Source organism: Mandrillus leucophaeus, unplaced genomic scaffold (assembly GCF_000951045.1).
Source record: "Mandrillus leucophaeus isolate KB7577 unplaced genomic scaffold, Mleu.le_1.0 Scaffold57, whole genome shotgun sequence".
Taxonomy (NCBI): Eukaryota; Metazoa; Chordata; class Mammalia; order Primates; family Cercopithecidae; genus Mandrillus; species Mandrillus leucophaeus.
In genome coordinates, this window is record NW_012106141.1 from 7,750,857 (window position 1) to 7,776,083 (window position 25,227).

At 41.0% G+C, this 25,227-nt stretch overlaps 1 protein-coding gene across 1 annotated transcript in view; it reads left to right on the plus strand.

Annotated features, from left to right (window-relative positions):
• ERC2 (ELKS/RAB6-interacting/CAST family member 2) overlaps window positions 1-25,227 on the plus strand; it is a 988,837-nt gene that overhangs the window by 584,121 nt on the left and 379,489 nt on the right. Inside the window, exon 14 of the mRNA XM_011998421.1 lies at window positions 22,507-22,667. Within this exon, the coding sequence (XP_011853811.1) occupies window positions 22,507-22,667 (161 nt within the window). The remainder of the gene's footprint in view (window positions 1-22,506; window positions 22,668-25,227) is intronic.

A 25,227-nucleotide genomic window follows, 5' to 3' on the forward strand; every position in this document is an offset into this window, starting at 1 on the left:
ATGTTACATTTAGACAGGATGTTTATGAACCACTCTCTGCTTGTGGAGTTTGTGGACTTTGAAAGCACTAGAAATCTCTCAATAGTGGCAAACGTTATCTTTCAGGCCTTCTAGATTTTAGTGCTGTATGTGTCTTAGCAATTTGGGTTTATTTCCCATTGGGCCATGTCCTCCTCTCTTTGGGTTGGTGATTTTCTTTTTTAAATTTGTAAATTTGGAGTTTTGTTTTTTTTTAAGACCTGTTCAGTTACATCATCAGGGTATGTGCATGTGAGTTTTTAGATGAAGTTGTGAAATAAAGTCTGTTCATGTGGATAATTTCCTTGGGACAGAGAGAGGGATGGAGCATGGGGAAGGAGGGAAAGGGGAAGAAGAGAAGTTCTCTGCTAGACTGTGAGCACCATGAGTGCAGGGATTGCGTCCCTCATACCTGGCATAGTGCCACAATAAGTGTGTTGAATTAGTGAAAGAATTTCTAGAAAGCTTGAAACATGATACATTTTTACCTTCAATCCTTACAACAGATGTTACAAAGCAAAATATTCTAGTAGTTTTCAGACTCTAGAGCCTGACAGCCTGGGTTCAAATCCCGGCTCTGCCACTCATTAGCTGTGTGACTGTGGGCAAGTTGCTTAACCTCTTTGTGTCTCAGTTTCATCATCTGTAAAATGGTAATGAAAACTCAACAGGGTGTTGGGAGAAATAAATGGTGTTATAGACAATTGTTCACACTCACAAGATTTAGATCCATGCCTGGCACAAAATTAATGCCACGCAATTGTTAATTAGTATTAATACTTATTAGTTAATTAGTTTTGGGGTATTGATGTTGGGTCTTAGGGAAACCCCTAGAATATTTGGTTTCTCTCTCATTTCCAGCAGAGTTAGAAACATATATTTATATGTCTACATATATATATACACACACACACACACACACACACATATTAATGTTTTGTTTTTCTTGCTTTTTTTTTTTTGGAGACAGAATCTTGCTGTCACCCAGGCTGGTGTGATCTTGGCTCACTGGGCTGACTGCAACCTCCAGCTCCCAGGTTCAAGGGATTCTTGTGCCTCAGCCAGCCTCCAGAGTAGCTAGGGTTACCAGTGTGCACCACCATGCCAGCTAATTTTTTTTGTATTTTTTAGCAGAGACTGGGTTTCACCATGTTGGCTAGGCTGGTCTCCAACTCTTGACTTCAAGTCATCTGCCCCCCATCCACCTCCCAAAGTGCTGAAATTACAGGTGCAAGCCACTGTGACCAGCCCAATGTTTTCTTAAAATAGAGTTTTACCTTTATCTTATAGACTAGCCATTGATTCAACCTAAACATAGAATATTTAGAGAAAAAAAAAAACCTGAATACATAATGTATATGTATGCGAGAGAGGGAAGGCTTTTCGTATTCACATGGACAAAATTCCTCAAAGAAATGAGGCCTTCTCAATATAAATATTTTTCCACGTAAATAATTATCATTGACTGAATTTATCCTATAATATTTGGATGCAAAACCTAACATCTTGTGTTTTCTGAGTCAAACTAAATGTTAGTTCACAACCCCTCCCCTCATCTATCATGTTTGGTAGAAAATTAAATCTCAGATTTTATGAGGTTCCCTCTATGTCCCTCAGGGTTCTCTTAGTTTGCCCAGAGTGCTTGAGGGAAGGCCTGTGGTCTTTGCCCCGGGGTGGCTGCCTCTGGGATGCTCAGGGTCCATGCCAAAGATAGTGGCTGACACACTCCCTCCCATGGCTCCCATGGCTGCCTGAACCTTTACCCTTAGGTTTCAGTCCTCTGCTTCTTGTCTCCCTGCTCTGGGGAGCTGCTTGGGATGGAATGCACTTCAAACCCCTGCTGTCTGTGAGATCTACACAGCCACCGCAAGTAGAAATCCACATCTCTCCAAGCCCAGCTACTCCCCACTTATTCAAACTCATTCTGACAATTTGACTCCTTGGACTAACATCCCAGGTTCTTGGGAACAAAGACCTTTTATCTCTCCTCTGTCTCAAAAGAAGTACAAAACTCCCCAGGACTCAAACTTTTGGCCACCCTCTGGAGCAGGAGAGGGAACTCTGGTTTGTAGTCTGTCCCGATGTGGCCAAGGAATGTTCCCAGTTGAGTTATACCGACACATAATTTCAGACACCATTGTGAAAGAAGTGCCGCACTGAAACATGGATATGAAAGGATCTAGAGGAAGGCAGCTTGACCCTGGCATCAGACTGACTTCCTGTTTGACTGCTGGTCCTACCGTTTTCCAGCTTTTTAACTGTAGACCTATTTAACCACCCTGTGCCTGATCTGTAATGTGGAAATAATAGTGGGACCTTAGACATTATTCTGTCCAGTAAGTGGGCCAGAGTCTGGCTCCAAGTGGGTATTCAGTGAAGGTGAATGTGTTATTATTTGAGCTAGAGCTTCACCTCAGGATTGACTCTATGCTTATGTCCCCCAGTTTTTTCTGCATTACCCAAGTTAGCTTGTCCCTAGGCTAGAAAAGGTGGTCTTTGGGGCAGACATGTGACCCTTTTCTTCCTTGATGGTGAGCTACAACAACATCCCCCAGAACCTAGAGCACAGGAGCTGCATCTGGCAACCCTACGTGTAGGAATTGTGGTGACCCCCTGAGTGTTATGGATGGGGCTAGAAGAGGGCTTAAAGCTTATCTAATTCATGAGCTCAGTTTATAGCAAGGAAAACTGAGTCCCAAAGAGGGAAAGAGGGGAAGAGAGTGACTGGCCAGCTGGCTGCTCTTCTGTCATTTCTAACTCCTTCCTTCTCATGTCAGCATTCTTAGACTTACCTGCCAGCCCAGCCCACATCTCTCCCTGGAAGGCTTCTCCCTCTGAGCATTGCTCCCTGACTCTTCCTTTCCTCCTCTGTTCACTTTCGGTCTCCTGGAGGAGAATTCTGCTTTCTGAACATTACCTGGCCTTTCCTACCTCCCTGTCCCAGCCCATACTGTTTCCTTGCTAGAATGCTCTTTCCACCGTCCCTGCTTGACAAAATTCTAGTCATCCTTCAAAATAAGGCCTCAAAACTGATCATTCATGATCCAGATATGGCCTATAATGTGTGTTTCAATTTAGGCAAGATATTTTTCTCTTTGATTGACGCACTACTTAAAAAATAAGATTTTTCAGGAAAATTCAGATATGTTTGCTTCTTTTGATAAATCAGGATCTGGCCATGTAGAACCTGCATGTTTACATGGTGGAAATTAGCAGCAGCTGAAGGGCATTTCCCTTCCTGGCCAGCATCAGACCATGACGGTAACTGCTTCACCCTACAAACCTTTGAGGTGGTGACCCCTGTCACTTAAACTCTATCACTTCTGGGAAGCCTCCTCTCCCCATGTGTTGCTTTTCCCAATGTATCGTCCCCTCTTTGTTTTTGCCTCTAACACTCTGCTCCTCCCCGTCTGCCTCTTCTGTAGCAGAGGTGGAATTCTGCCCTGCCTATTGTTGGTTTTAGTAAATAATACTTATCGTTTATCAAGTGCTTACTAAGGGCTAGGCACAGGGCTGAGTGTTTCATGGATATTTTAATCTCCAGTCCTCACTATGACCCTGAGTGAAGTGTGTTATTATCTCCAATCTACAAATGCAGAAGCCCAGAGAGTGTAAGTGGCTTGTTCAAGGTCACACAGCTGGTAAGTGGCAGAGAAGGGATCTAAGCCTTCATCAGTCCAAACTCAGCACCTGTGTTTCCTCATGTTTTATACTGATGGATCTCTCCCATCACACTGAACACTATGGGGTGGGCAGGAATGCCATTCTGTAACTCTCTTACATCAAATGCTTACAGAGTACACATTACATCAGAGACACAGACCTCTGATTCATTTTCTCCAGTCAAACAATTAAGCAATAATGCTAATATGGGTCATTACAGCATCTTGAGCACTGAATGTGTACCTGATGCTATTCTAGACACTTTATCCTACAATCTCATGTAATCCTCACAAAAGCCCTGTGCAGCAGGGCATGATATCTCCATTTATAGTTAAGGAATCGGAGACTCAGCAAGACCAACTACCTTGGCCAAAGACACACAGGAGCAAGTGGCTGTGATTTGAACTGGGATCTTTCTTAACTCTAAGTCCTGCATTCTTTCTCTACCCACCATGTTTTTGAACCACTTTCCCATATAAAAGCTACTAGCCCACTGATAAATCCAGCAAGCAAAGCCCTCTTGCACGTTTTCTCCCAGCAATGCAGGTGATATCACCACTACTTCAGCTACTAGTTCTTTCCCAGATACTTTCTGATTCACCACTGTGTGCTAGGTGTTGGGTGAAGGCCAGGGTGCATAGATGACAAGGCAGTATCTGTTTTCAGGAAACCTTACCATCAAGATGAAGACTGGGAGGCAAGCACCACTATCATCTGGGCCATAACTGCAGAGAAGGCAGGATTCCCATGCCAGTGATGTGGCTGTGGCATCATCATACTCAGCCTGATCACCCCCTGATTGAATGGAAATGAGCCAGGGAATCCTTTGCATAAATTGATTCCTTTCACAGAGCCTCCCCCAAACACAGAAATACTCATCAACATGGAGTCTTTTCCAGGCTGAATATTCACAGCCTCTTTGCCTGTAAAGATAAGTCTCCTGCAAAATCATGCTCACTCTTCCTTTCCCAATTAGAGGCAAGCCTACATCTGTGTTTGAATGCCCTTTGGAAAGTGGGCAATATTGTGTGAAGCGGCAGTTCTCGAACTTGAACATGCATCAGAATCAGAATCAATCAGAAGGGTTGTTAAAACACATATTGTTGGGCTGTATCCTCAGTTTCTGATTCAATAGGCAGAAACATGGGATGAGAGGATGCTGAGAATGTACATTCAAAAAAATTTCCAGGTGAGGCTGCTGCTGCTGCTGCTGGTTGGAGAATCCCCTGCCCCCACTTTGGCAACCACTGGCATAAACATCAGGTATGATTTTTGCTAATTCTAGTTATGAGTCAGGTGAGTACTTACAAAGTGTCAACCATGTGCCAGGCCTCAGGATGGGTATTACAAATACAGGAGGAGTAAGATAGACATGGAGCAAAAAGCCTTGTGAAGGAAATGGGAAGGTACGTAGAAGGAAATTCTTAAGTAAAGTCATTTAAAATTGTGACACATGCTATGAGGAAAACCGACTTGGAGCTAAGATGAAGAATACCAGGGACAGGTGGGAGGCAGGCAGCTCCTTTATCTAAAGGGACTCAGAAGGGCCTTTGGGAGGTGGTGACATTTATGCCAAGACCTGACAGTTGAGAAGATGCCTGCTATTTGAAGAGTTTGGGAGGAGGGGGTTGGAAACAAGGCATGGTAAGAAAGAACAGATTCTACATGGACCAGGATTGCGAGGGGTGTAGTTGAGTAGGGGGCTTGACAATACAGGGCCCTTGTCAGCTGCAGGAAGGAGTTGGGGTTTTGTTTGCAAGGCAATAGAAACTATACTGCCTCTTTCAAAACTGTATTTTGATTTTGGAAGTCAATGCTTATAGGTGTGAAAATTCCTTAGTCTGCTCTGTTGTAGGGTTTTGGCTTCCTCTGCCTATACAAATGGTGACTTACCCTCAGAGTTATTGCTAAGTGGAAGAGTGTGTGCTAGGGCCTAAGGAGGGAGGGGGCAGGAGGGATGCTGCACACCCACCACTGCCACCAGCACCACCACTGCCACCACTACTCCAAACTATAAGGTCCATAAAAAAAGTAAAAAGAAGAACATGTGGCCAGGTGTGGTGGCTCACGCCTGTAATCCCAGCACTTTGGGAGGCCGAGGCAGGCAGATTGCTTGAGGTCAGGAGTTCGAGACCAACCTGGCCAACATGGTGAAGCCCCATCTCTACTAAAAATACAAAACTTAGCTGGGTGTGGTGGTGCATGCCTGTAGTCCTAGCTACTCAGGAGGCTGAGGCAGGAGAATTGCTTAAACCCAGGAGGCAGAGGTTGCAGTGAGCCAAAATTGCGCCACTGCACTGCAGCCTGGGCAACAGAGTGAGACTCTGTCTCAAAAAGAAGAGTGTGCAACACCTCAAGACATAGGCAACAAGCTTGGTGATTTGTCTCCTTTTTTGTTCATATTTGGAAACTGGAGCTGCTTTTGTTGGACTAGAGAAGTTGCGTCCGGGGAGAAAATGCTCTTCCCATGCTCATCTTTGGCTTTTAAAAGGTCAGCTCTGTTGCCAAACATTGTAAGTTAAACCTTAGCAGGAATGACTGTGAACATGGGCTGAGTCACACATTGAAATGGCAAAGTGGATTATTAACTGTCATGCTTTTCTTTCTCTCTAAATTGAAGGAAAAGATGCCACGAGGCCAGCTGGCTCTGTCCACACCTCAGTGATCTGGGGTGTTGAGGAGTTCACATGGCCTTCTAGTTCAGAAATGTGTTTCCCCCAGACTCTTTCTTCACTGAAGAGTTGGAGTGAGTTATACTTTATTAGACTCATCCAGATGAGAACATGTTCATGATGGTTTCTGCAGCATTAGGAATTCCTGCTTTTTTTGGTTGGGTCTGCTAGAGTTGTAAAAGGAAGCTTTCTGGACATTAAGTTTGTAGCAAAAAGGGGTAGAGTGAGGTTGGCAAGGGAAGAAACAATTTTGATGTAATAAAAATAGGATTGTTCAAAGCTGAGATGAGGGCTTTCTTACTATTTGGTATTCAGATGAAATTTAGTTTGGAAGTCACATCAGCGAATATTATATTTCTTCAGAACCTCTGCTGTATTTTCGATCAGGGGGCATCTTGATTTTGCTTTACTTGTACAGCAATCAGAAAAGCCATAGATGGTTTCAACTTGTGTGTGTGTGTGTGTGTGTGTGTTTATTCTATTTTTACCTACAGGTACTCTGGCCATTAAAATATGATCTGTATCCATTTTGAAGTTTTAAAGAAATGATTTTGGATGAGGGCAAAAATGTCGTGCCACCTATTCCACACAGTTCCTTTCTTGTCAGTGCTCACTTGCACTGACACTTAATTTGTTGCTGTACATGAGAACATTTCTCCATCACCTCTGAAAATGTCTCATAGGCAAGGCTTTTAGAACCTGAATTTTTAAACACGAAACAGGATTATGGATTAATCTCAAGCAAGAAAGTCCCTGAGGGCTATGTAACCTAACAAATAAGCCTCTGCTCTTGGCAAGTCCCTTCCTGGGCTGCCCTCTGTTCCCGCTGTTGACCTAGTGGGCGAAAGAGTGGATGTGTGTGTGAGTCTAGGCATGACTTCTCTAAAGATCAACATTTGTACACACTGGAGTCACCTTTTATACATAGTGCTACTGACATTAACCAGAGGAGTGGGCCTGACAGCCCTGGCCTCCACGCCAGTGAGAAAGTGGCCTGGCTGTGCGCACACAGTTATCTGAAGGGATTCAGCACAAAATTACACAGCCTAATTGTTTTTAGTCCAAAAGGAACTATTGCCCAGATAGAGGCGCCTTTAAGGTTTCTGAATGTGACCCATCAAAATGGGGTGTTCATTTCGATATATGTATAATTATTACTTATTTTAAATATTGAGGCTGTTTTTCCTCTTGAACTCTGGGTATCATGGTTTTATTATAGCTATACATTCTTGAAGAAGTGAGAGGAAAAATAAGAAGAAATATTTTTAAACAAAGCAATTTAAATATTTCAGAAGCTGTACAAGAAAGAAAAAGTCCCAGCTAAAACAGTTAGATCCTTGAGTGAACATTTGGCATTTACAAAGCAAGGAATCCAATGTTTTCACTTTTATTTGTCTTGAGACTATTTGATATCAGAGTTACATTTGATGCAGAGTTATGTTTAATCACTCTATAGGAGACTAGACTATAATCTCATATTGGTAATGAAAATGGTGATTTTTTTTAAATCAGAGAAGAGCTACTAGGGAAAAATCATTTATTTTGAAAATATAGTTTAAAGACATACATCGTAGAAAATGTGTCCTTTGGGGGAAAACATAGATGTCTATTTCCAAAGCATGGCACAGGTATTTGGTGAAGCTTGGAGTTTAATATGTGAATATAAATGGTACAATCTGGCAGATAGCTTTTCATCCCAGTTGTGAAAGTGTCACATGTTAAGATTTGAGTGTGTTTTGTTTCTGCTCAGATAAACAGTAAATGTTTCCATGAATCAAGATAATCCAGAAAGACAAAAGTTGCTGATTTTAAGCATGAAAATTATGCACAGCAGGATGTGTACTTTGGTTGTTTTTATAGGAGTGGGCTGAATTTGACCTTTGCCATCCACCCACTCTCTGCCAGGCTCCCTTGGGACCAATACATAGCCCCTGGCAGGGGCTAGGGGATAATTTCTGGTGTGGAGCAGGTGAGAAGCAGAGTAACTGGTACCGGGAGCCCAGTGTCAAAACCCCCACTCTCATTAGTTCAGCTGGACAGCCAGAAAGCAGTCTCCTTTTCTGGGGTACAAGGAGGATGCTGAGCAGCACGCTGATAATGGGAAGAGAGGCGAGGTTTAGTGGATCTGCTGTTGTGGTTGCGTGAGTACTTATTCCATTTGGAGATGGAAGGAAAGCATAGGAACCCTCTATTTAGCTTTAAAATGCAGCTAAGTTCTGTCGGTCAGCCTTGCTCATGTGATGCCTCTCATACTCCTCACCAGGAGCTTTGTACATGGGAAGAAGTGACTGTTTGGGTGGGCGTTCTTTGTTCTGAGTCTTCCCTGTATGAAGTGATTTTCCCAAGGTTAACCAATTAAGAATTTTTTCCATGTCGCAGTAATCGCTGAGAGGAGGGAGCCAAGACACTGTGGGGGATGCTGTGCCCTAGGGACGCATTTGGGAGGATTTCCTTCTCCTGAAGCAATAGGGTCAACATAAAGCCCCTATAAAATGTTTTAAATAAAGGAGAAATTGAAGCGGAAGACTTCATTCTGGCACATTATGTCTGGTTTTTGCTTTCCTCCCACTGAAGAGCTAACCAAGCCAGCAGTCTGGAGGATATATTTAGTTGGAGGATGATAAAGCTTTACTGTGATTTTTTTAACTTACCTGGATTATAATAATAAGGAAACCAGTACCTGCTGGTGGTACCTATGGATTAGCAAAAGAGGCACTGGTAGCTATTGCTAAACATGACACTTAAAATGTATGTGTCTGTGTTTGTGTGTGATGGTTTGTTTTATAAAAAGGGAACACAATTATGACCTTTTTATCACATGACTCTTAAGAAAGTCAATTTCATTTCCTAATTCAGTCAGTATCAAGTCATTGATTTGAATGTTGCTTCACCTAGTGTGTAGTCATCCTTGGGATTAGACAGCATTTACAACATGAAAATTATCTGCTGAAGTCTTCAAAGCTATGGTATTTTGTGGAGGGATTCTTCCTTCGGAGTATGGGAATGGCCTCATCGACCTTATGGATAGTGACTGTGGATGTGATGGGATGTCACTCACATGATTAAGTGTGTTATTTGGCACAGTTGACTTTAAGAAAGGGACATTATCTTTGGTGGGCCTGACTTAATTAATCCTTAAGGTGAGCCCTTAAATGGTGCTGGGCTTTTACTGAAGAAGGAGAGTTAAAGCATGAGATGGATTTGATGTGAGGGAGATTCTCCATTTGCTAGCTTTAAAGATTTGAAGGGACAGTGTGGCAAATAATACAGGTGGCCTCTATGAACTGGACATGACAAGGTGACCTCAGACCCACATCTGCAAGGAATTGAATAATCTTTCAACTCCATGAGCTTGGAAGAGGACCCTGAGCTCCAGATGAGAAAGTAGACTGCCAATATCTTGATGGCAACCTTATGAGACTCTGAGTGGAGAACCCAGTCACACCTTGCCTAGACTTCTGACCTGTAGAACTATGAGGAGCCAAGCTTATGATAATTTATTGTACAATAATGGAAAACTTAAATAGAATACAAAAGTCATCTAAGGCATTTTGGAACCGTGCTGGGATCAAAACAGATAATGACTGTTCTACTCCAATGAAACAAAAGGGACCCAAGATCCATCATTAATTTATGTTCATCCATGCATTTGTGGGTGCTGACTATGTGAGAGAAGATGAACCAGGGATTTTCTTGCCCTTGAGGGTCTTGTGGTCCAGGGTTTCCTCCCAGAGCCTCTCAGTAGAGTCCTCTCTGACAATTCTCCTATTATGTTTGTATTCAACAATCAGTCTCAGATCCTGGTAAAAAGTAAACCACCTGAAAATCTTTTACTCTTTCTGAGCTTAAGTTATCCATCATTTAAATGGTCTGCTTCTTTGGGAATATGTGAGAATCAAATAGGATATTATCGAAATCACCAGTAATGATTATCTTTCTACAGTATGGCTCCTTCTCTTCTTTTCTCCCTCCCAACCTCCCTCCCACATCTGTTGACTATCTACTGTGTGTTTGAGAAGAGGCTGTGCCAGGTGGAGGGTGCAAGGGTGCATTGGATTCCATGTGCTTAAAAGAACAAGGTGACATACAGGGAAGCCACTCCCTATTGCTCAAGGTAGATCTTGTGATGCAAGGATCCAGAGATATCAGGCTTGGAGTCAGGCTTGATTTGAGCTGATTGAAATTTGTCATCATCACTAGGTGTCTCTTCCAGAGCCAAGTCAGTCTGGGAACTCAAAGTAAAGGAACCCCGTTTTCTTCTCCTTCCTTGGAATTGCCCCAGCACTGATCCTTGCATTATAAGAAAGTGAATTTGTTTGAGAATACCACCCTGATTTGTTGAATGGGAGTGAACAGACTCTGCTAATGGAGATGGCCAAATAGCCTGGACAAATGGTTTTGATTTTCTAGGGACTCACAGCTTATTTTGAGTGCTGCAGAAACAAAATAATAATAACAAAATCAGACAAAACTAAACAAGCACCAAACAAAACAAGAAAGAAAATGAACACATTGGACTTCCAAAACCCATAGGAACTTTATTAGAGAACAAGGGGAAATGAGTAAAGTGCATTGTGGGGCAGGGTGGAGGTGGCAGGAATTACTGGTGACAGCTCTAGAGTCACTAACACTTGGGCTCTCCCTAGTGAACCCAGATTATAACCAGTATAATTGAAGGGACTCTCAGAACCAAAGTACCTCTTCCTTAAAGAGTAGCCCATCTTAACGTGCTTTTGGCTAAAGTTAGCTGCCATTGTAGCTGCCGCCAGAGGGCCCATCTTTTTCTGCAGGCCTGCTTCGTACCTCTGCTTTAGAGGCTATGGTTTACCTGCAACTGCTTATTCCGTGGGATCAGAAATATTTTCTAGGCAGATCTTTCTTAGTTGAAATTGGTTTACTCTTTTTGTAAACATTTGTAATATGTATTTTTATCAATAAGTACAAAGAAATATATAATGAGTATGAAATCCCTAAACCTGAAAGCAAAGCCATCGTGAATAGTTTGATACATTTCCCTCTTTTTGTTTTTCCTACAAATATACAAAAATCCCAACAGATAGTTGAGATTGTATTGTATCTACTGTTTACCACCTGCTTTCCTCACTTGAGATTTCATGAGCATCTTTCCTTTACCTTAAATCTTTTTGCTTAGTGTTTAATATCTGACCAACATCTCAACAATATGGTGCCCATAATTTATTATTTAATTTCTTTGTAACACTTTTAAACCACACACACACACGCACACACACACTGTCTCTCACACACACACTCACACACACATACTCCATAATTTTTGTAATTAATTTTTTTGAAGATATGTATACATATATATGTTTGTATATGTATGTATTGGGTGTATATATGTAAATATATCTATACACATACAAGCTTTTATTCTGATTTTTATAAATAACGTTGTGATGAATATGTTTATTATATTCTTAGAGTTAATTCCTCTGGGAAAATCCCTTATTATATATCCTTAAAATAAATCCAGGAAGTAGAATCACTGGATCAAATAGTAATTCATTCTTTATACAGAATTTAAAAGAATTGAAATGTTTTTTCCTATGACCAAAAAAGGTAAATGTTCCACAAAGACTGAGATAATTTCTGAACATCACCATCGGACAACAAAGCTGTGAAAAAGAGATGTTCTGATATTATACTTTCTAATGCAGTAGCCAATAGACCTGTGACTATTTACATTTAAATTTTAATTAGTGTTAAATTTAAAAGAATTCATTTCCTGGTTTGCACCAGACACATTGGAAGTGCCACATGTAGTTAGTGGCATACATATTGAGCAGAACAGGTTACAACATTGCCAGCATTGCAGGAAGTTCTATTGGGCAATGCTTCTCTATTTTCTTCTCCAGTTCCTTCATCTTTATGTTTGGAATTTAGCCTAAGTAAGATTAAAACATGAACAATGCACATTTTGTATATGATTAATTTGGTTTATTACAAAGCATGTTTCATGGTGAAAATTTTCACCTTTCCATTGAAGATGAAAAATGTGATGCATATTTTGGAAAATGTTAAAAAATAGGAAATCCAACCCGTTGTCTTGCTTATATACCCTCTTATAGGCTGAAAATTAAGTACTAGTGTTTAAGCTAATACCACTGTTAATGACAATCTCGGGTGGTTGCATGCTTACTATGTGCCAAGCGTGTTGCTGTTGTAGTGCCCGTATTCCTCACAAGGTCTCTGGAAGGTGCAGTTATTATTCACATTTTACTGAAGGGGAAATTGACGTACATAGAGGTCAAGCTCCTTTACTAAAATCACGCCGTCAGCATGTAGCTGGGGCCTGATGGGGACCCAAGCTTTCTGACTTCAGAGTCCACATCCTTCACTATGTCTGTACTGCTTCTCAAGAATGTCCCAGGCTGTTAGAGAGAAGGCCATCTCTTTGCCACGCTGCAGAACTGTGACAAATGTATAATAAAGCCTCCCAGTTGCTCGAGATATACCTACACCACATATCCAGAAGCACATCCCCACAGCCTTTTTCTCGAGGAAGTTCCACTGAGCCCAATCCCATCTGGAATGAAGAGTGCTCAAGGGCATTTTGGAGAAAGTGTCATTCATTTGTATTCTGACACTTTCTCATTTAACAGACTCTTAAGTCAGATGTATGTATTTTTGCACATTTCTTCTCTATCCTTCTCTTATTGTGGTGTGAAGTTTTGTTAATAAGCCTGGGAAGAGAAGAGGAAAGGCAGGATGTAAAATGTTGTAAAAATCAAAAGAGTTTGAGCCCAAACTCTTGATGTGGGCACTTGTTTGCAGGAGAAGGACGCAACCAATGTAAGCAAAGCTCCTTGATGCTTAAACTTCAGTGAGAAGAAAACAAATCACAAACACAGTCTTAAAGATGGTCAGGTCCAGGCCGAGAGCAGTCTGGGGATTTTCAGTTTCAACCTTTTCCAAAAGGTGTCACTCTAAGGCTGCAGTGGGGAGGTGGGAGGGAGGAAGAGATAGAAATGTCAGATAAGGGTAATTGGAAAAATAAGATTAGTAGTCCTTGTTTTAACAGATCCTTCAGCCTCCAGCATCACTGTCAGAGAAGTTGCTGCTGCTGAGGAGGGGGTTTAAGCGTTTATCTTCACTTTTTGATCTCAGGGTGACCTTCTGTGCCCAGAGTTGAGCTGGGCCAAGTCCAGCTATTCCCACAGGACCAATTCACATTCCAGATTTGCTGCAACCTGGGATGTGGGGGTTTCATTGGCTCTGTGTTCTGGTGCAAACTGAAAACTACCATCCTCTTGCACTCAGGATGGAATGAAGACAGGAAACCAGGATGGATGGTGGAGCCTAACTCAGAAGAGCCTGTCTGTTTTTAAAATATAGCTTTAAAAATTCCAAATCATTAACACAAAATACACACCAACTCCACACTGACATATAATTTAAGGGGAAAAAATAGCTTTATCAAAATATTTGAGGATCAGCTCTTGCCAAGCAAGCCTCTTGAAAAGCACAGGAAGCTGCCACGCGTCAGGAAGAGATGCATGGAACCCGGAGTGGGGTCCTGGCAGATAACTGAGAGAGAGGCTGGTTTTCAAATATTTAGTTAAACAACACAAATGTATGTGTAAGTTTAAGTCGACACATGTTAATGATTTAAGGTCTTAAACGGGTTTTTTATTTTATTGTTTTAAGGCTCCACTGTTCACTTTAAAAGATCCAATGATTTCTCCAGAGCCATGCGTAAACACTGGACGTTTTAGAAAGCCAGGTGATGACTTCATTATTCTGAAAGTGAACAGTTATGAATTATTCAAATACAGTTGAATATTTCCTGGTAACAACTATTTTAAAAGAGAGTTTTAATGATCTGCAACATGGAATGACTAATACAATCAGAAATGGACACAATTATTCAGGGTTTTTTTTTCTTTTTTTGTAATTGATGAGGCCAAATCAACATCTAGTTTGAAGAAACTTTTATTATGTTCTAGATATGTAACACCAAGCCAATGTATTTTAAAAATGTAATCTTAGATATAAAATCAGAATTCCAGTCTTGCCACACTGAGGACCTTTTAGGAAATTATTTTAAGTGAAACATCTGGAATATTCTAGAAGACTTCTGAGGTGGCTTTGAATCCTGTTTTCACTGAAAATGACATTTTAGCAATTAAACACCTTTTCTAATACTTTTTTCCCCAGGAAATATTATTGTCTGGTGAATTACTAATAGATGTACTTCTAGAAGAAGCACATGCTGTGTTAAATAGAGACAAGTGGGTTACTTTCCTGCTGGACTGTCAAAAGCTTTTATTGTCTCTTAATTACTGTGATTCTCCAACTAGCATTTTTCTAAAGAATGGGACCACAGGGCCTCCTCCAGCCAGGGCTACCACCTGCACTTCCCCAGGCTACTTGAGTTGCCTGCCTTAGGGAGGCCAGTCACAGTGCCTAGTGCAGGATGGGCTGTTGTTTTATTCTTTTCCACCACCCAGTACTTTTCTTTAAAATCACAATTGTGATTAAGTAATTTGTTGATTCCCAACTTCCCTGTGGAAACCCTTCTGAAGACAGACCTGTGGCTAGTGTCCAGCAGAGTGCCTGGCATGTGGGAGATGCCCAGCAAGGTGGTAGAATGAAGGAATGGAGTGTGTATCTCCCAGGTCCCAGGACAGAGCCTGTGGAATGCATAGCAGGACTAAAAGCCACATGCTTCTGTGCCAGCGCAGAACCTGAGACATCTTTTTTGTGTCTCTGTGAAACTCACAAGTTCGTGGGTTCTCCAGGCAGCTGCTGAGGTGGCAGCGAACTCAGGGCCTCCATCCTTTCAGGAGCCAAGTAACTGAGCCCCCTCGTCCCCATAGCAAAGAGAAGGTGCTTGAAGCAAACAGAGAGCAAGAACTTGAAGGGCATTTGTTGAGGATGGCGAAGGGACCACTGATTTATGGGGTAGGAAAGTATCAAGTTTGGACTTACACTTCATTCATCATTGCACTAAGTGGGTCAAAGGAGGGTGTTTCAGAATCACGTCTTTGTGCTCCCCTTCCTCCCATTGCACAGGTATTTATTGAGTGTGGATACTGGTGCTATGTCAGGTGCTGAAGGGACTTCCAAAGAAGATGGAGATACAGTCTCTGCCCTCCAGGGATTGTAATCCAGTTGTACTATAGCAACTAAGCATAAGTATTGTGTAGAATGGGTGCAGGCAATGAAAACTGAAGGCACTCAGGTTGGGTGAAAGTAGTGTGGCTAGGAATGGGCACGTGCTGGTGCCTTCCAGGGTATTAGGCAGGGTACTTGCCATGCATTATTTCACTTTACACTTATGTCAATCCTGTGTGGCTGCTTCTGCCCCCTCTCCACTTTATAGGGGAGGATCTGTAGGCTTAGAGAGGTCAGTAATGTCTAGGGTTCCCAGACTTGGCTGCACTTTGGAATCACCTGGATCTTTAATAAAATACAGATGCCTGGCTCCCACCCTCAAATATTTTGATTTAATTAGGAGCAGTGTGACCACGGCATCAACATTTTTAAAAGCTTCCCAAGGGATTCTAACGTACAGCAAAGTTTAGGAAACATTGGGTTAAGACTGGCCTAAGGTCAGAGATCTTATAGGTGGAACCAAAACTTGACCCAGATCTGACTGCTTCTAGAGCTCCAGCTTTTGATCACTGCAAGCTGTGAAGGGGGTCAGGTGTAGACAGGGCCTTAAAGAATGGGCAGTTTTGGTAAGCAGAGGAGTGAATATAGGGCAGTCCAGGGGTATATGTGCATGTGTATGTGTGGTTGAGCATTGGTGAATGGAGCAATATGCAGACATAGATGGGCTGAATACTTACTGGGCACTGCATTAATAAGAGCTGACACTTCTGTGGCACTACTGAGTACTAGGCATTGTGCTGAGAGCGTTGCCCATGTGAACCCATTTAATCATCATAAAAACCCTTTGAGCTAAGTTATGTTATTAGCTCCATTTCACAAGAGGTACTTGAGGCTCAGAGTTTTGTAATTCATTGTTTAGCTGCCACTTACATGTGAGAACATGTGGTACTTGATTTTCTCCTTCTGAGTTAGTTCGTGTAGGATAATGGCCTCCAGCTCCATCCTTGTTGCTGCAAAGGACCTGATTTCCTTCTTTTTTATAAAGCAGGGAGGGAAGAAGGGGGATGAAGTTTGAAGAAGTACCTATTGGGTATAATGTTCAATATTTGGGTGATGGGTACACATAGAAGCCCAATTCCCACATGCAGTATACCTATGTAATAAACATGCATATGTATCCCCTAAAGCTAACATTTTTTATAAAGTCAATTCTATTCTTATATTGTCCCCAAATAATCCATATTCTGGGCATTTTAATATAATTTGAGTAAAAATTACTATAACCTAATTTTCACATAGCAATGGTAATAATTAATACATATTTAAAGCAAATTTTGCCTCTGAGTTTAGTTGAGAAACCTAGAAAATTTTGTCTAGGTTCTTTCATGAAGGTAAACAGTTTATTCTATAATTTTGTAATAGTCCTTATTGAATATTATTTATTAAATGTAAATACTATTTTATTTTTCTTACATGAAATCAATTTTTCCACCTGGGAAAAAAAGTTATAATTCACTTAGAGTGAATTTATACATCTAGTAAGTGGCAGTCTAGCTCCTGAATTATGTTTCTAAGTCACTGTGCTGCTCCGCCTCTTGTGTTAAGAATATACTAAGTGTTTTCATCTTTGCCAGGCTCAGCACTAAGAGCTCTACAATCATTGCTTCATATAATACTGGAAGTACTATTGTTACAGATGATCGGGCAAAGCCGTGTCCTCACTTAGGGGTAAGGGTAGAGACAGAGGCTAGGGATACACACATGAGCATATGTATATATATGTGAAAGCCCACATATATATACATATATGTATGCATGCATAATTATGTTCAACCTTATTATACATGTGGGAGGGGAAGCAACCTGAGCTTGGGGTGTCAAAAGTAATGATAGAAGGGAATGATGGATTCAAGAAATATTTCCAAAATAGAACTCTAGGAGTTGGTGATGAATGGAAAGTAAAAGAGGAAGGAGAAGATAAATGTGGCTCTGAGGTCTTAAACATGAATGACTGAGAAAAGGTCAGGGCCTTGGACCAAAATGGTGGATGTGTTAGGGAGCGGCAAGTTGGGAGGGTGAGGACAGGTGATAGGGGTTTGGGTTAGGCAGGTGTATATGGATCAAGAGTTGGATTTTGGTCATCCTCAGTTTAAAGTAATATTAGGACATCCAGATGGAAGTGATCAACAGGTGGTTAGGTACATGTGAAAGAGGTCAAGTGAGGAAAAAGAAGATAAGGTTTGGAGAGGTATCTACGTAGAGGTGAGAACTGTGGAGACAGACCTCATTGCATTCCCTGTATTTCTATGTGGATGGTGGAAATGCCTCTAGGACGGAGTCACAAGGAGAAAGACCCAGTTATGGGCTGCAGGAAGATGAGTAATTTGCAAAATAAACAGGGGAACAGGTTCCTAAGTGTCTTAGTCCATTTGGGCTACTCTAACAAAATACCATAGAGTAGGTGGCTTATACATAACAGAAATGTATTTCTCACATTCTGGAGGCTAGGAAGTCTAAGACCAAGGTGCCAGCATGGTCAGATTCTGGTGAGGGCCCTCTCCTGGGTTGCAAACTGCTAACATCTTGCTGTTTCCCTACATGGTGAAAGGGAATATACAGACTCCCTTAGGCTTCTTTCATAAGGTCACTAATCCCATATAGGAGGGCTCTGCCCCCGTGACCTAATCACTTCCCAAAGTCCTCATCCCTTAATGCTATCATCTTAGGGGTTAGGATTTCAACATATGAATTGTGGGGGTACATAAAGTTTCAGACCATAACACTAAGAGAAGCATCAGTTTCAGGAAGATGAGGAGTGGATAGAGCACTGCTCACACATTAAAATTGTATTTCTAAAAGACAATTTAATTACAAAAGAAAAATGCTCATCATTTATCAGTTATATACAAAATTATGTATATATTTATATGTAGCATCTCAATTATGTATACACAAATACATAGAGAAATTATAACAATGTTTATAATGTTTACCTCTAGGTGGTGGGATTTGGGAGAATCTTAACTAAAAAAGGTGTTATTATTTAATCTTAAGAAGAAAGATTTCATCCATTTTCATACCTGGATCTTTCATATTTTTTACAATGAATATACTTTATTCTTTTTTTTTTCTTTGAGACAGGATCTCACTCTGTCACCCAGCGTGGAGTGCAGTGGCATAATACAGCTCATTGCAGTTTTGACCTCCCAGGCTCAGGTGATCCCCTTGCCTCAGCCCCCTAGGGTAGCTGGGACTATAGGTGCATATCACCAAGCCTGGCTACATTTTTTTTTGTACTTTTTGTAGGGATGGAGTTTTGCTATGTTGCCCAGCCTGGTCTCAAACTCCTGGGGTCACCATTTGTGAACAAGTGATCCACTGGCCCTGGCCTCCCAAAGTTTTGGGATTACGGGTATAAGCCACTGTGCCTGGCCACACTTTATTCTTATTATCAGAAAAAAAATTAATTTCTTGGTATCAGAAGAAGAGGAATAAATGCCTTATGGGCTACATCATCTCACTTAATGTGCCCACAATCATCTGATAGGCAAGCAATAGGGTTCCCTATTTACCTCTTGAGGTAAATGTGGATGAGGAAATGGAAGCTGAGAAAGATGAGGAGCTCATGTCACTCACACCATAATAATGCCATGGTTCTAATCTGGTGATGAAGACACAAACTACATATATACAATCAGTCAGTTAAGATGGTATTTCCAAGAAGGGATAGAGACTTGGGGATGTGTTTAGCTGTGCAAACTACACATTAAGAAAAGACATTTGGCAAGAAGGGAGTTACTTGTGGCCTGCAAGAGTAGAAATACCATGTGACAGCAAGAATAACAAGCACTTTCCTCTTGATGAGAGATGACTGTGGTGGGGAGATGGAGGCAGGCATAGAGAACTTGATAAGAATCAGGCAGTTGGCTCACGCCTGTAATCCCAGCACTTTGGGAGGCCAAGGCGGGTGGATCACGAGTTCAGGAGATTGAGACCATCCTGGTCAACATGGTGAAACCCCATCTCTACTAAAAATACAAAAATTAGCTGGGTGTGGTGGCACGCGCCTATAATCCCAGCTACTCGGGAGGCTGAGACAGAGATTGCAGTGAGCCGAAATCATGCCACTGCACTTTAGCCTGGTGACAGAGCAAGACTCCGTCTCAAAAAAAAGAAAAAAAAAAAAAAGAATCAGACAGTTCATCAGTGAAGATAGGCCAGGTTATGCTGGGAGTAACGACCCCCAATCTCAGTGGGGAAGCACAACAAGGTTTATATTTTGCCTATGTGATGTGGGTTTGCCCTGGGCTTCATTGTGGTCACTCGGGGACTCAGGCTGAAGATGATGTCGTCTGAAACTTGCTTCCACAGTCACCATGGCAGGGAAAGGGTAACGCTGGAGTTGAACGCTACCATTTAAATGTTTCTACCTGGAAATGACAGTGGTTTTAATTGGCCAAAGCCACAGCCAATTCGAAGGGTGAGGGGAAATGTAGTCCTACCACGTGCCTGTAAGGAAGGGAACTAGGATATTGTGAAACCACCCTAATGATCACCACACCGGGGGACATATTTTTTGCTTTCTAAGGCTCTTGTTTTGGCAGCAAAGGAAACAGCTTTCAGGTCTCTAGAATATTAAACACAGGAAGAACTCATGGGCATCATCTAGGAAACTGAGATTTCAAGGGTATAATGATTGTTTGCAAAAAGTCACAGAGAGAACTAGAAGGATGTATTCTGAGGCCAGTGCCCCACATGGTCCTCGGTGTGCAATACTCACTGTCCAGGGCCACACAAATTAGGAAGAGTGAGGAGCTTGGCCTGGGAACTTATTTTAAAACTCTGCTTCCAAGGTGTTGAGAGGAGCAGTTTCGTCTCATCTGATACTAGCATTTACTGATGTTTGAGGCCAGTGGCATCTCCATCACTTACAACTCTGGATTATGTCTCCCAGGTGCCTAGGTTTCTCCATGTGCTTGTTGCTGAAATGGCTGGAGCAGCCTGAAATCATTAGGTTAAAGTGTCATTTAAAGTTGGGTTAATGTAGAACTAGCTAGTGTTTGCCCTAAGTGGTCCGGTGGCAGGTGATCTAAGACTTGGAAACCCAGCTGAATAACTCCGTGTCTACAGATTGCAAATAGGTCAGCTTCGATGAATGAGAGAGATTGAACAAATGAGAATAATGGAGACCTCCCACTCCTCTGAAATCAATATTATGTTTGAAATAAAGAACGATTTATGACAGAAAAGGAATCATGAGGACACAGACCATCTCATATGGAGGGTCAGGCAGACTATCTGAATTGGCATATGGAATGATCATAATTCTGAGTTTTTGGGGGTCAATGCTATTGGGTGTATCAAAAATAGAAAAAGGGAGGAAAACTTAAAACTCTGCTTTAACTTCATCACATATTGCTTTGGGTTTCTAGTCATATTTGTGATGTTCTGTGAACTTATATGAGAAACTAAAAAGTTTATTAATACTTTTTAAACTATAGATTTGTAAAGTTAAAGAGTAATGCAATTTACTCTACAGTTAAATAGGGGTGGTTTTGTCACTTTCATAGGTCGTTCTTTATATTCCTTGCTTTTTAAACTCTTTTTGGTTTTGGCTTTGATTTAAATTACATGATCATTAAATTTCCTCTTTTTATCAGGGCAAAATGAAGGGTTTTCTAAATCTTAAAAGCATGTAATTTACCTTGGATGTAAACTATAATGCTTATTCTGAATAAATTCCATGTAAAACTGCAGAAATTGTGTAGAAAGTCTTTATGAATTGGAACTTAACATGTCATTGACACATTTTGAAGGGCGTTCTGTTGACTTTAGTGATGGATGAGCCTATTCTGCCAAGTTCAGCTGGAAGGAGTGTTTTAGAAAGCCAAACATCAACTCGAATCTAGAAACTTCCTGGAATCATGATTTTGGATCAGCAGGGTGGACACAGCCTACATCTGTGCAAGGGATGGCATTTTACCAGCTTGCTCCACGGAAGTCTTTGGAATGGAACCATAAACACCAGCCTTTTTTGTTGTGCGTTGCCTTTTAAAAGTCCCCAAAGGTTTGGGGAGGATAAGGCTTTGCCTCAGGGCTCCCGGGTCTCATTTTTTGGGACCTGGCTGAAAACCCTGGATATTTGATAGTCTGGCTTATTTCTATGGTGTATTAGCACCCTATAAAAGTTACATGTCATTTATTTCAAGTTTAGAACCCTCTCAAACTTCAGGGGCAAACCAAACTTGAACCTTTTGTGGCTGGAATTCTGTTTACCTTTGGCCAAACCTTGCTTCCTGAATGTAAGGCTGGGAGGTGAGGTGAGAGGGACTCCTGAGGCTCCCTGGACATCGAATAGCTTTTACCAAACACGGCTTTGATAGGTTAAAATGTGACCGAATTTGAAACACGTAGATTCTTTCTGTCAAAGTACTCTGGGGCCTACACACAGAAGTATATTGTGCTGGGCAAAATGCCTTTTGAGTGTTGCCTTCCTTCAGTGGTGAGGAAGTATCTGAGACTTTTGCCAAACAGAGGTTGAAATTGGGTCAAGCCATTCACCCCCAATTCTAATAAATACATTAAGTAGTTTTTATAAAGGTTATTGGGCAATCCAATTGAACAAGGACCTTGGAGAAATTTGGACATTTCTTGTGTTTGAAACATTTTTTTAAGGATTTTTGTTCTGTTTTGTTTTAATTTTTTATTTCCATAGGTTTTGGGGGAACAGGTGATATTTAGTTACATGAGTAAGCTCTTTAGTGGTGATTTGTGAGATTTTGGTGCAACCATCACCCGAGCAGTATACACTGAACCCAGTGTGTAGTCTTTTATTACTCAACCTCCTCCCAGCTTTTCCCCACAACTCCCCAGAGTCCATTATGTCATTCTTAGGTGTTTGCATCCTCATAGTTTCAATGACAAAGAAAGAAAGGGCTCCAAGACACAGCGGCCCAGTTTGAGGATCCCTATGATTCCTTTGTGTTTATTCTTGGAACACAGGCTAGCAAGGGATGTCTTGTGCTTGAATGAAGGAGAAATAACACACAGAGCTCCATGTGCCTTTCAGATAGAGGAACTGATGAATGCACTGGAGAAGACCAGACAGGAACTGGATGCCACCAAAGCACGCCTCGCCTCCACACAGCAGTCCCTGGCCGAAAAAGAAGCGCACTTGGCCAACCTCCGGATTGAGAGGAGGAAACAGCTGGAGGAGATCCTGGAGATGAAGTGAGCACCCATTGTTGCTTTTGTAGCCTCTCTCTTCTAGCCTCTCTTGAGAGTGGGAAAGGGGAAGGGCTAGAGAAGATGAAGAAAGAGCTCAGAGAAAGAATAATTTAGCTCACACTTGCCTGGTCATTTCTGAAAGTACGTTTCTTATGTTTTAATTGTAACTTTGGTGTCTCCGTTTGCACATTTCTCACATCTGTCACTGAAAAAAATATAGATCCAGCTCTAGATTTTGGGTGTCTGTGTTTTGTGGATGGTGCTGGGATTCTTAGATCTGTTGGAAAGGTCTGAGCCAGCCAAGAGACGGAGGCCTTGTTAAGCACAATGGTAATTTGAGCGCTGCTCAGAGTAAACTGGAAACTTTTCCGAGAAGGTATTTCCTAATTGTGACTATAACTTTGCTAATTATATTCTTTTCACTTGTGTACAATGCCTGGTTTGTGTTGGCTCTTGCAGAGTCTCAAGGTTGGCACCTCTTTGTTTAGAAAGTGAAACTCTGATTTGCTGGGCTTATAAAAATAGGTTGGAAATCCCACATCCCTGCCACACCCCACCCGGGTGGGGGCTTGGGAAGCTAAATCAGGGAGATTGGATTGGAACTAATCACTTCCTTTGATTTAATCAATGACGTGGGGCTGAGTGCTGGGAAATGGTTGTCCTGTGGTCCTGTGACACACCCACCTACACCTCACTCTTATTTCATTCTCACAATGAAAGAGCATCATCACGGAACAACATAGGAAAGAAAATCACTGAGAGATTTTCATAAATATCAATTGCAATAGGTCTGTTTGTAAAGAACTAGTCAACAAGGAGCATCTCTGTGTTTTTAAACGAAATAATCACTAAGTTATAATTTAAATCGAACTTCCCTCCACAATAAGGGGAAACATACATAATTACGGCATCTTAAGCCTGTAACACAGACTTTGAAATTGGTGGCTAGGTATGGAAGTGACCTTATGGTGACCCAGCAAGCGTTACATATGGTTAGCATTAAACGCAGAAAGCTTAAATCATGGAAATCATGGAATGAAATAGTTTGAAGGATTTAATAATGAGGACAAAACATTTATTCCTCATCAACTACCTCAGTTTCTCCAAGACCAAAGAATAAGTAGGGTTTTTTTTCCACATATAAACTAGCATTTTTTCTAATCAAATATAATATGATAAAAACAGGTATTATTATATTGAGTTCAGAGTTGAGGGAGCTGAGACTCAGAGAGATTCACATAATTTGCTTAAGGCCATCTGGCCACGACAAAACCAGTTTTCTACCTCAAGCTCCATTTCTGCTACCTAATTTTCTCGAGGAATTTATGTGAACTCATTAAGACTGGAACTTCTGTCTGTTTGAGTCACTGTAGTCATCATGCTGATGAGAGCAGTGCCAGGCACATGGGAGGTGCTCAGTGATTGTTTGCTGCCCACGACAGTGTCTTGAATATGATAGGTGCTCAGTGGTTTGTTGAGTGAGTGACTAGATTGAATACTGGAGACTGAATTTGATGTAGCTAAGAAGAAAAGTATTTTAAGTATCTGTGATATTATCACCTTCATCAATAATTTATTAACACTGTTGAAAGGATACATGTTTATAAGCACAGCATACATAAAATCTTGATGTTTGCCAATATTTACTGTTGTTTAAAAGATTAACTTATGTAATTAGTTGTGGAATATGTGTATGAATTTAAATGACACCCAGAAAAATTATTACTGTCAATATGTGTATAAACACTCAGCTGAGAAAGACCAAAAGTATAGTGTAGTATTAAATAATTGAAGAAACAGCAATATGCAAAATGGAAAGTCCATTTATGAATATATTCATGTTAGAATCTAAAGTTATGTCTTTTTATAATGTCTATATACAAAGTTCATAAAATGGTTTATTTGAGAAAGTTTCCATCTTGCTGATATTAACCAATAAAACTTCATTTCCTAGAAAACAAGGTGGAATGTTATGATTTATACAAGAATAGAGAAAGATTTTAGAATTACATATACTTCCACCTTCATTTTGGATTTGATTTTTGAATGGAGGTTAAAAATACTGAAATTCAACTTATGACTTAGTTTTACCCTTGAAAAATTTAGCATATTTTTTTTTGCATTTTACTTTCCATAATAAATGTAGTATAGAATAAAAATAATTTATTAACAATAGCCAATGCTAGTATTAGTGCATTAGCAGTATGAGTCCATTGATTCAATCAGCCTGTATTCTTTTCTGTTCACCTGTCTCTCCTCTTCCTCTCTGTGTGTTATGTGTCAAGTCCAGCCTAGTTTTTCTCCTTGTTTTCCAACTGTTCTCAAGTTAACTCTCCATCCCCTGAAGTGATTTATTATGCCATTATAAAGAAATTTTAATTACTTCCTGTTTATAAAAAGAGCATATACTTTCAACATTTTGAGAGAACAAGTAATGGTGAAGTATACTGGTTTGTGAGTCATCAGACCCCGGGTGGAATCCTGTTGCTTCCACCTGGTGGCTGTGTGACTCGGGAGAAATACCCTTAACCTCACGAAACTTCCAGTTTCCTCCCGTAATGAC